The sequence below is a fragment of the Zonotrichia leucophrys genome, chromosome 4 (assembly GCF_028769735.1).
Source record: "Zonotrichia leucophrys gambelii isolate GWCS_2022_RI chromosome 4, RI_Zleu_2.0, whole genome shotgun sequence".
Taxonomy (NCBI): domain Eukaryota; kingdom Metazoa; phylum Chordata; class Aves; order Passeriformes; family Passerellidae; genus Zonotrichia; species Zonotrichia leucophrys.
Window position 1 is genome coordinate 41983849 of NC_088173.1, and position 12565 is coordinate 41996413.

General features: G+C 37.5%; 1 protein-coding gene across 22 annotated transcripts in view; it reads left to right on the top strand.

Moving 5' to 3' along the window:
• The window catches only part of INPP4B (inositol polyphosphate-4-phosphatase type II B), a 263711-nt gene that overhangs the window by 170922 nt on the left and 80224 nt on the right, over nucleotides 1-12565 (top strand). For all 22 annotated transcript variants that reach the window (XM_064711309.1, XM_064711308.1, XM_064711307.1 and 19 more), the window contains 2 exons: nucleotides 1263-1475; nucleotides 5785-5929. In XM_064711309.1, the coding sequence (XP_064567379.1) occupies nucleotides 1263-1475; nucleotides 5785-5929 (358 nt within the window). The remainder of the gene's footprint in view (nucleotides 1-1262; nucleotides 1476-5784; nucleotides 5930-12565) is intronic.

Genomic DNA, 12565 nt, shown 5'->3' on the forward strand with positions numbered 1-12565 from the left:
AGATTTATTTGGAGTAAAATTTTCAGCCCCTCCATGTGAAATGATTCAGAAAGTATTTTTTTGGTAAACATAATGAAAATGGGAAAGGTAGAAACTTCTCATTTAAGTACCTCACCTAGCAGCTGGAGCCTTAAGAAAACCTTTAATTTTTTAGAGCCTTTCTGTCTTAAATATCTGTAAACTTTTGAGAGGGTCTTGAGACAGGAAGGCAAGAAAAAGAAGTTGAGTAGGAGTGGGTACAAAAGATGAACAGGTAGTATGAAGAAGGGATAGGATAAGGGTTAGGGTTAGGGTTAGGGTTAGGGTTTTTCCTGGAAGAAAAGACTTCCAGGAATCTTCTCAGGAGTTCCAGGGAGGTGCTGGCACTTGACACTTGTTTGTTTTGGGGTTTTTTTGGCTACTTTTCCCTCCAGTTTTTGCATAAGCAGCACATAAGGGCTGAACAGAGCTTGGCTGGGCAACCCTCATTTCTGGCATTTCCTGCTGGTTGAGGCTGGGTCCTCTGACTCTTATCTACATATCTTCCCACATCCCTGTTTAATTAAGATTGTGTGCACAAAGGCATACTTGCCTTGTTGAGGTGGAAGGGAGATGCATAATGCAGGGAGGTTGAAGGATTTAGAAAATACGGTAAAATGCCAGCTGTAACAGTCAACATAGAAAAATGTTACAGAGGTTGAATAGCATCTTCAGAAGACCTGAGAAGACAACTTCAGAGTGTCCTTTCTTTAAAATATACACAAAATCAAGCTTGAAATCAGGTGTCACCTACCATGATATCTGGGTTGACACCTACCAGTAGTAAAATTTATCTGTGGAAACACTGCTTTTGCAGATACTGCTATTTCAGCATTGTAGAGTGGTGGTTTTTATTTAGAGAGATTATTGAACTGGTTAATTGTGTTTTATCTTACACTTATTCAGAAATTATCGTGCTGTGGTTGGTTACTCTTGGAAGTGGTTCTTGTTGAGGCTTGCCTCTGAGGTGAAATTTGGAATTCAAATAAAATGTGAAAATATTATGATCTCTATGACAGATAATGTGCTCCTGTGTTAATCCCTAGAACACTGGGATTGTAGAATGTGATCTCTAAAACTCTTGAAATTTTCCTCATTATTTGTTGGCCTACTTTGTTTTCTGCCTTCCAGGCAGGCCTGAAACAAATACCTGCTCTGCCTAAGGATAATTCAGTGTTACACAGCTTTGCTGCCATACCACATTCTTTGGTCTAACCTTTCCATTCATTTGGTTTTTTCCCTAGACGGAGTTATTTGTGCACACGTTCAAGGACCAGCTGGTGAGAAGTGCCCTTTTAGCACTGTACACGGCCCGGCCTGGCTGTGTGCTCAAGAAACCAGCTGTGCCCAGGAACAGTGCAGAGGAAGGGGCTGATGCGCAGCACCAGGATCATCCTGCTCACATCAAAAGGCAGGACTCCATACCCCATCATTCTGAGTATGATGAGGAGGAGTGGGTAAGTAGACAGTGAAACCTTACAAATTAGCATAAGCAAGCTCAAGCCCTCAGTGTCCTTGTCACATGTCATTGTAGGGGGGAAAGGGGTGCAAAACTGTAAAATTGTGCTTCTCAAATGCATCACAGATGCAGAATTTGAAGCTAAATTACAAGGATTTGCCTAAGTACAGTGTGCTGCTCTGAGACTGCCTAGTTGTGCATAGAACAGTGAAGGTGTTGAGTGTATTCTTGCCCAGACAGAAGAATAGTCTTTGTTCTTACTCGGGTTGGTTTTGCTAGTTGTGCAGATTTAAGGACTGGAACAGTATATGCTGTTCACAGGGAAATGTTCTTTTCTTCCCCACCCCATGCAACACCCCTCTCCACCCCTCAGGCTGTAATCATTGAATTAACACTGTGTAATACACTGAATTAACCCTCAGCCCATTGCCCCTAGACTCTGTTCTTAGAAACTGTCTGAGGTTCTGTAAAAGAATTAAATACAATGTTTAGATTTTAACATTCTTAGCATATCTTTCAAAGATATGTATTATTTATATGGCTGAAATTTTATAAATCAGTTATTTTGGTGGATGTCTTCTTAATAGATCTGTTACTTTATTTCATACGTACTCAAGCTATTTTTATTCAGTCCAGGCTCATGCTTTGAGTTCATCACTGTATTCTCATAGACGTAAAGGATGTCAGCATATTCATCTCTATTGTAAATAATTAATAACTTGTGCAAGCTATGGTATTCCACCTAAACTGTAATTTTTTTCCACACCAAAAATAAAGGAAGAAGAATATATTTCTTCTAGAAGAAAGGCAATTATTTCCAGACCCATGCATTAAGTAGTCATGAGATTTAAACAATAAATAACTCATTATTTCATTTGTCCTTCAGTTTTAGAGCCTTTAATTCACTTTTTCTTGTTTTCTCAACAACCTGAGGGGCTGGAATGGTGGCTCTTTCCTTGAACTAAAGCCAAAATGTTTGTTTTTAGCTGTTGAAACATTCAGAGATATAAATAACACAATAGTTTTTATAAAAGAGATAAATTTTGCACTGGAAAAAGTGGCACTTTGTGAAAGCTGCATTTTAATTTAGTACTGCAATTTAGCATCTCTGAAGAGAAGATAGCTTTGCTGTAATTCATAACTAAACAAAAAAAGCTGCCAGGTGCTTGGTCCTCACCTATTAAACTGCATAAGTGGGTCATTTTAAACAGTATTCATTTTTTTTTCTGCTGAATTAGTAAAAATATCTTGATTCAAATTAAATGTATCTTTCACTGTTTTCTGAATTGAACTGAGTCAGAGTCATTGTCAAACTTGAGACAGTATAAATTTTGGAGAAATTTTATGATTTTTTCTGCATTTGAATGGTTAAACTTTTCAGTTATTTCTGTCAGTAGAGGTGATAAATAATATGAGTTTTAATAATCAAATTGTGATTAGCACGATGGAAAGAGAAAGAATAAAGGCATGTAAAATTTGAAAAAAACACTTAATCCACTGTGAAACACAGTGAAAAGGGAAAAACTTTACTATATGTTGCTTTGTATGCACAAGGCTCTATCCTCCTTCGCTGTTGTAGGTTTTTTCCTCAGTATTATCAGTGTTATAAGTACTATTATAAGTACTTGTGTTACATTTTGCAGTTGGAACTTTAGTTTTGCCTGAAATCTACATCCTTAAACAACTCTTTAAGCTGACCCTTGAAGCAGCCCACGGGGGTGTTAATCATGCACATTACTTAAGATATTTCCTTTATCTCTGAACAGAGCTCAAAAAGGCCTTAAGGAAATATCTGAATATCCACTGAAATGAAGGAGACACAGCATCTTCAGAGTGCTTGGACGTGCAGATGCTGTGTCATACGTGGCGCAAGTAAAGCACACAACTGAAGTGGTGTGTATGGAGGGACAAGAAGTGACTGAGGAGCTCTGTGGTGAATTCAGAAAGGCTGAGAATCCTTTAAAAACAGAAACAGCCTCTGGGACTACACTGGCTGGCAGTGTTTAGAAGGAAGACATCCAGTCAGGTGCAGTGACAAAAAGGAGTGTCCATTCTTGCTCTCTGAAATGAGGAAGGTGTCCTAATTTTTAATGACACTTTCTGATCAGATGGAAATTAATTACAATTTTTTCAGTTGGATGAATGAAAGTGAATTATTTTACAGGTTCATTTTTAATTGTCCTAGGAGAGGTGCCCAGCTTTCACTGATGCCAAGGCCTGCCTTTCCATCTTTTCATCTGCTTAAGAAGATGAAAGGTCAGTGCTAGGCTACAGGAAAATATTCTGGAAATAGTAAAAGATGACAATAAGAAGTGGATTCATTTCTTCTCATGGAGAATCATAGAAGCCACTTGATTTGCAGTGATGGGAAACTGCAGTTTTACTTGAAAATTGTTCCTGCCAAACTGCAGAATTTCAACAGCCTTCTTAGATAAATGTGACTGCCTTTGGTGCAGACAGAATAACATCTCAATGAATGATAAATAGATGCCTCTACATTTTCTATCTGCCCACAATCCCAGGAACCTCCTATGTGGAGAAAAGGGGCTGTGAAACAGGCCCTTGCTCCCTCTCAGTTGCTTGTAAATAAAAAAGCCAGATACATGATAATAAGAGTGAGCTTTCTGTCAACAGATGTTCATGAATTTCGCTTCTAAACCCTCAGGGAATGTTTGTGGAAATATTGTATAGAAATCATCTCAATGCTGGGTTAATAGTTGGTTTGAAAAAAGTGCTCTTTCCAATGTGAAACAAGGGCTCATATTTGTGTTGCTTGTGCAATAACTCCAGATGCTCATTAAGAGCTTAATGCTTTTTTTGTGCAGGAATTAAGTTCCCCCATCACACAAAAGAAAAGGGAAATTAGATTGCTCTAACTTCTCTGAGCAACCTCACTTGCATATTCCTCAGCAACTTCAGTGACTGGAAGCTCTGAAGCTCCCTTATACTCTGGAGGATTCTACTTAGAATCCTTCTCCCCAGAATTATGCTTGTGGGCGGTAAAAATCAGTAGTTTCACACATATTGTAAATGTTTTTTCAGGATTGCTTGAAGTGCATACAGGAGGAAACTTTTGAAGGAATCTATATCTGCCCTCAGTCTTTTGTGTCCTCAGGAGGAGGGAGCAGGGCATAAGATAAGATGATAAGATCCCTCTAGTCAGACTGAAGTGAGGCATATAGTTGAAAAGCAACATTAGATTTAAATGTTTGCCGCAGCAGTAGCTCTAGATTTGCCTCCACTCAAAATCCAAGGTTTGCCATTTATATGAAACTATGCTATTTCTCTGAGTTCTCAGTTTTCTTTAACCTTCTCTCTTGGTATTTTTGCAACTTCGTTTTTCTGCCTGAAGACCTGACAAATACATAATGCTTCTGGCTCTGTAAAATACAAACCAAAGCAGTCATGTTAAATTCCCATTTTTAACCTTCAAACCAACTCTGGTTGCTCTGCAGTACTTTCAGAATGACTCAGCATTGAAACATGTACTTGGAGAGGGGAGGGTGGTTTCTGTGGGTTTGTTATGGTTTGGTTTTAGTCTGATTGCTTGTCTTGTCTACAACCTCATTACTTGTATGGCTTGGTTTCTTCCTTCTTATTCAGTGCTGCAAAAGTAGGTGCAAAAGCTTTGATTTCTGCAGCATCCAGCACCTGAAGGACCCTCCCTATATCTCTGATCCATAACAGCTCTTTCTTATGCTCCACATGATTTCTTTTCCTCTGTGCTTGTACAGAATTTTTTATACCTCTCTATTACTTCCCTAATTCTTCTATTGTAAACTCAGTAAAGTGTGATGATTGCAGTTTATGTGAGAGGTGAGGAACAAAACTGAAATTGTGTCAGCTAATAAATATGCCATGACAGCAAGTTTCTCATTCTAGTCCTTGAATTTAACATTTTCTTCAGCAGAGTAACTGATGTGATAAAATACAGGATATGTTAAATTATCAAAAAGAGGTTATTAAACACTGTGACAAAACTGGCCCACACAAGGTTTCATTTGTCAAGCTTTGAGTGTGTCTGTACTCTTAAGGTATCATTTAAATAGACAGTTCAGTTCCTTGCTATTAGACCTGAAACTTTGTCTGCATTATGTCGAGTTTGAAGCACTTGTTCTCCAGTGTCTAAAACCATGAAAGTTTGGGTTCATTTATGCTGCAAGAGAATCTCCATGAAAAAGGCTCAGGTTGGTAATAGGCTGAAGGATGAGAGGAGCAGTCATATGCTAACATCATTAATAACTTACTATTGTCCCTTTTTGTTTTTTTTCTTCAGTAACATGCAGTGATAATTCTGGTCTTTTCAGGACAGGGTGTGGGCCAACGTGGCAAAGAGTTTGAACTGCCTTATTGCCATGGTGGACAGGCTGCTTGAAAAGGACAACATCAGCAACATCAAAGAGGGTGAAAATGAGCCTTCAGCAGAAGATTGCAAGGTGTTGCATACAGGCGGTGAGCGACGCCTCCTAATTTTTTATTTTTTAGTCATTGACAAGAGTAAAAAAAAATTTGCACAGCTACAGAAAAGTCATCTAGAGAAGACTCCATAGTATCTTTGATGAGAGTGCTAATGGCAAGGTTTACACATTTGTGGGAGGTTATTTATCAAAGTACAGCTTTAATGTGTGCTCAGACTGCTTGCCATGCTCAGTTGTTTGTGCTAGAGTGTAAACCTTTTGAAGCTACAATCTTTTCTTTTTTAGGCTGAGGTAATTTAATTTACTTTAGATTTTACTTGTGTGTAGTATTTTGAGGAAAAAAAAAATTGGACTGTGTCTTACGCCATGGAAAACTTGTAAGGAAAGGTGAACATTCTGAATCAGCGTCATTCTCCTGCAAATGCTTCTGCTTTTCTGAGGTGATATACTGATTTTTATTTTATGATTTGATAAAATTCATGTTTACCTGGATATACCTGTCAGCCTGTGTCAAAAGGTCAAGTGGAATAATTCAGTGGGATGATGTAAAGAAAATTTTGTGACAAGGGTCCTTGTCACCTTCTGATCTTCTCCTTCTCATCTTCTGATCTTCTTCTGATCTTCTGCTATGATTCATGTTTGCATTCTTGATGCATAGATTATATCTGCTTAATAAATCTAATGAGATTTTCTAGTCTGAAAGTGTGTTGCAATAAATGAAACAGATCCTTAGTGATAGTGGTGGTAGTCCTAATGCAAGGACATCAGAGCCAACCTTTGTGCCACTCTTCAGCTAAATAAATCAACTCCCCATACAAAACAACAAACCAACACAACTGCTTTATTTTACAGAGTTTTGTATAGTTTCAGCTTTCTTTTTTTTCATTGTGCATTTTATCCTGTGTCTTCCCTTACATGTTCTCCACAGAATTTAATTACATCATTTTATATAAAGAGTTTTAAAGTTATCAGTACTCACTTGTAATTTATTTCTTACACAACAAGAATTAAAATAACTTTTAAAGTTTTATGTCATTTGTGTAGTACTGGTGAGATCTGTGAATTCTGGTTGTAGTATTGATTTTTAATGCAGCTGTTACATCTGCATTTTACCAGTGTGAGAGGTTTATGCTGGAGTCCTGGCATCCTTGTTGTCAGTGCAAGATGTGTTGGACTTGATTTTGTATGATTTGTTCACAGAGCAACTTATTCCTTATCTGTTTGGTTCTCTAAGTTTGTCTACCAGGCATGTAATGTTAGACAGGAAGGTGATATATCTCTGCTCTCTAGTGAAGGCTTGCAGGTGAAAAATATCAACACAGCTTTCTACACCTTTCCTGCCTTCCTCAGCGAAAGTACAAATATTTAACAGCTACGTAGGTGTAGTTTTGAACTTGGGAGAATCCTTAGATGGTGGACCTTTTACAGACTTTTACAGACTTTTCCATAATTTCCTTCACTCTCTTCAGCCCCCTGAGTATCTCCTCTGCTCTACGCCATGTTATGGATTTAACCAGCACAGGCAAATGAAATATTGGTTACAACTTTTAGGTCACAAGCCAAAAACAAAAAAGGAAAAAGCAAAGTTGCATCATTTAAAGTACTGTAATAAGGCAGCCATCAACTCATCAAGTAGAATGAAAGGTAGCGCTTGCTTAGCAATAATGATAATGGTGATAGTTAGAAAATTTTAGATGAGTTTCATCCAGCTGAGAAGTTGTCTTCTGGAGCTGGTGGGCCAAAGACACAAAAAATATCCAACTGCTATGATGCTGGAATAAATTCTTGCTTTTTTCTTCATTTCAGAGCCATCCCTATTTCTCTTGAATAAGTACAGGCGTCCTTCAGTGACAGCAGTGCTTTCGTTGAGCTGTCCTGAAAGTTCTGTAACACTCCCTCACATGAGAGCTGCAGAGATTTGTGGGGCAAACTGCTGTGTTTTCATGTTCTTTTTGAGTAAGACATCGTTTTAGGAATGCCTTGGACAGTTTATAGGACTTTCAAGGTCATATAGAGATGGAGACGTTTTAAAATTGCTTTCTTTTATAGGACTAACTTGAAAGATGGAGCTTTCCGAAGAGCTTTCCAGGTGTGTGCCAAAGTTGGTTCCCTAATGATTTTCAAAACTTTGGGGCCAGAATTTTTCATGCTTGATTTCTCTATGAGAGTGTGGGTGTAGATGTTTGTTTTTCTCTGCATCTCCCTCTCTGAAATTTAACATGAAACCCTAAAGGTGCACTGTGAAGCAACTACACAGAGGTTGAGATTCCAAGTTTACAGTTACAAATTTGGCTTTAATTGAGCTTCATTTTAAACTTGAAGCCTGATTATGAGTTCACAGCATTTTCCTAGATACAAAATCACACTGTGTATGCCCATAGATACATTTCTAAAATAACAGACTTTTGCACTACTTAAAATTCCCAAACATGACATAAATGAAAAGCTTACCACATCTTGCTTATATATTATACATAATTTGAGCATATTTGAGCATAATGCATTTCTTTAATACTACAAATATATGGGCACAGATTGATCTTTGAGTTTGAAACTGCTTTAGTTAATACTCAGAGAAATTGGGCTGCTTTTGTAAGAAAAAAGAATGCAGAGTTTTGAACAAAATAATAACAAATATACCTTGAAGTATGAGATGAAATTTTTGCTTATTTAGTGAACCTGACTGATTTTTTGTAGCATATAGCAATGAAAAACCTTTCAAAAAATGCACATCTGTTCATTCTAGATGATAGAAAATATTATGAAAATATTTTGATGCAATAGCATCTTCATATAAATTTAGATATTGTTGTAACATATATTCAGAGTTTCCTAAAGTAGGTTGATATTTGCAGTCTCAGTGACTATGGCGTTGTGTGATCTTACTCTTTTTTTTTTCAAACACGTTTATATTTGTTGTTTGGAATCTTTGTAATTGGAGATACTGGAGCATTTTTTCCCTGTACTTTGCCTTTCAATGTGAATTATACCTTCCTTAGCCTTAACTTTTCATGCAGTCTGACCTTTGAGTGTATTCTAAAGACTGAATTTGAGTTACAGTTACCAAGGTAACATGCTATGGTTTCATCAGTTGCAGGATTATGAATCCTCTGCAGGATAAATCCGGAAGAGTTAAAGGATTTTTAAGGAGAGGGGTTTTTTTGTTGTTCTTCTAACTCTAGTCTGGTTTGCCTTGGAGAAATATGTGACAACATTAACTTCTTTTCACTTTTGCCTTTTCGTTTTCTATGAGAGTTGGGATGTGAAAGGCTGTCCTGCAGCATTAGAGGTGCCAGTGGAACGCAGCAGTTGGCTCTTGTGCTTGCACAGCCGCTGACAGATGTCTGTGTTTGGCTGCTCAATGTGGCTGTTGTTTCTGTCTGCTTCTCGTGCATCCCGTCAGAGCTCCCACCCAGCCATTCCCTCGCTGCCTCTGGGTGAGGACTCCCCCATTTGATACACACAGGATCCACCTATCATCACAAACAATTTGAGTTACCAGTGTGATTGCACCTCGATTTTGCCTTTAAGTGAATTATGGAATCATGAGCTCTGTGAACTGGCCTTTGATAACCTTCAGCATAGGTTTGCAAAGAGCACCTGGGGAACATTGCCACATTTCCTAGCTGGAATTACAGGAAACCTCTGTTCATACTCACATTGCTACAGACATATGTGGGTTTATTTTTCTTGTATTATCTCATACCTAGATATAGTATAGTTGGGGACTAATATAAGATATAGATATAGTATATAGATATAGTTGGGGACTATATAAGTTTAGACTCAAAATTTTTGACTTTCATTGCCCCGGGGATGGGGACTGCATCCTTTCATTGCATCCCTTCCAATGCAGGCTGGTAGAAGTGGGAAATAAAGCCATGTTCTGTGGGAAATAAAGCCGTGTTCTAGTTTTATTTGAATCTTCAGAAAAGCTTTTATTATAAAATATTGTTTAGTCATGAAGATGAAAATTTTTCTGTGGTCTGTGTCCTTGAGTAGCAGACATAATTTATTTAGAGCAGTCACATGTGAAAAGCTTTCTCTTTCCTTCCTCTTCCTCACATTTTTCCTTCCTTTTCTTTGAAGCTTGTTTTTACATAAGTTTTACTTATGCTTTTTTTCCCCCTTTTCCCCTCTCTTCTGTGTCATCCTTTTCTTTTTGATAGGATCCTTATCTGGGCTGAATGTAACCCAGCAATGCAAGACAATCCCCTTCAGCAGTACTTTCTCTAAGTACTTTGGCTAAAAACAGAAGCTGAAAAATATGTAAGGGAAAGACTATTTAACTGAATCAACAAACTAAAACAAGATATAAGAATATTTAGTTGCACAGCATTCACAGAACCTTCGTATGTTTAAAGTGTATTAGATTTTCTTAGCTTTGTCTTTTATTACCTTTGTCTTCTCTTTCTGTTTTCACTCTAAGCATGCTGAGATGCTCATGTATGTATTATTGGATGGTTTTGGGTTTAGCTATTAATCCATGTGACAGTGGAGAAAATCTTGGATGGTTGCAGTGGAATAATAAATCCCAAGAATTCCAAACTTCTGGACACCCAAACTGTGCAAAGCAAACTGCTACCTTTAAGTGCAGGAACACCAGGAAATCTTATTCAGGTTTTTATTGTTCCTGCAAGAACTGCCGCAGCATTATGAGTACAAAGCCTCCTCCTTTTTCAAAGAGCTTAGCCCTCAGCTGGAGTTCAGCTGAGCTCCAAGAGCTGCGTGGCAAAATAAAGAAATAAGGCACTGACATTTTTATGGTGCAAAGTTGAATATGTGCAATCTTCTGTCTTTTTAACCTCCCTTTAAAAAAAAAACACATTAATTCAAAGACTGTTCCTTTCCTAAGTCAGTAAAATCAAATTCTGTGTTAATTATTTCATGCTGATTTTAGGGATTTACTGCTGCTGTGTTGATTGGTTGGTTTGATTTGCCTGCCTTTTTCATTAAAACAGAGTTTGTCTAATGATCACTTTGTGATATAAAGGCAACTCATTTATGTTCTTTTACCTCTATTATTTCAATTCTGTCATGGAATATTTTTATGATCAGGTAGCAAGTGATTAATTTAAGTGAAACGTTACCTCGTGGGTATCTGCTGTTACATTTATATGTCACATTTATATTTGTATTTCTTACATTTGTATGTCTGTAGTGCCCCCCTTTGCTTTAAGGGCACAACATTATGCATTCTTCTGCTTTTTCTTTAAGGTTTGGTTTTTTAACTTCATACCATTCAAGTTTTGAAGTGACTTAAAGCCATTTATGGATTTTAGGTGGCATAAATAGCAGTGACAAAATTGGCTTTTTTAATCTGTTGCTAGGGCTAAAGGAGATAAGGAGTACTATGCTGAAGCATCCTTTTTGGTTACCAGCATATTTTAATGATCATTTCAGTGGGCCTGACTTTGAAAAGACCAGAAGCTTGCTTTTCTGCCAAAGTTTATCAAATTTAAAATGTGGTTTGACATATTGCAACTTGGATATGAGCACGCAGAACTGACTAGCTGGGTGCTAAGCAGGTCATTTACCTGCACAGCCTGTTGATTACAGGAACATGGGGCTGAAGGGCATTTTCCAGTAACCAAAGGGCAAATCCTGTCACAGACTGAGCTGCCATCACTCTCTTGGCAACGAACATGGAATATTTACTCAGTTCTTTGTGAAACATGCACTTTTGTTTTAATCTCATTCTAACTGCATAGCGATGGTACTGTCCTTTTAGTTTCATCCTTTCATTTTTTAATTTAATATGTTTGGTTTTCATGCCTTGTTCTAGTTTCCTGTGACTGACTAGCTCTATTTTTGTGCTGAGTTTCTTTGCTTTATCAGGAGACTCTGACAGTTCTTCTGGATGCTGTGTTCCAAACTGACAGGCTGCCCATGTCATTTTAGCAACCTGACAGTCATCCTGGAGTCTCCTTGTCGCTTCTGTTCTTGCTTCTAATCTCCTTTTTTCAGATGGTCACTCATTCAGTTAATTCTTCACCCCTTCTTCAAACAATTTTTTGCTGTGATTTTAATTTAAAAGAAAGCTGAGATCCGAAGGCTCAATGTGTGTGAGTCCATGAATGTGTTAAAAGCAATAATTTGTATTATTCCTTTCCTGAAGTGATTCTGCAAAGGTATTCTGAAAGATATCTTATTCTAAAATGTATACAATATGATTCTACTGAGTCAGTCTAAGAGAACTCTACTTTAAACATGTCAGCTCTCTTTGCAAATAATGTCTATTTATGAATTGCATTGGTATTATATATTTATGCCTTGCATACAAGACAGTCTTTTTTTCATAATCTAGTGAATTTACTTATACACTCCAAAATATAATTTTTATTTGTTTGTTGTTTCATAAACTTCAGTCGCGATTTACGGCACTTTTTTATGAGTCGCGCTTTACGGCACCTTTTACGACAGTCGTGCTTTACAGCCGTTTTTTCTGTGTTTTTTCTTGCCCATCTTGCAGTTTTTTTCTGGATTTTTTCTGGGTTATTTTCTGAGTTTTTTCTTGCCCATCTTGGGTTTTTTTTTTTTCAGGGTTTTCTCTGGGTGTTTTCTGGGGTTTTTCTTGCCCATCTTGGGGTTTTGTCAGGACGTGACGGACAATGGGGACACAACAGGAACAGAAATCTTTTGGCAAGGAAGATGGCTGCAAGGACTGAGA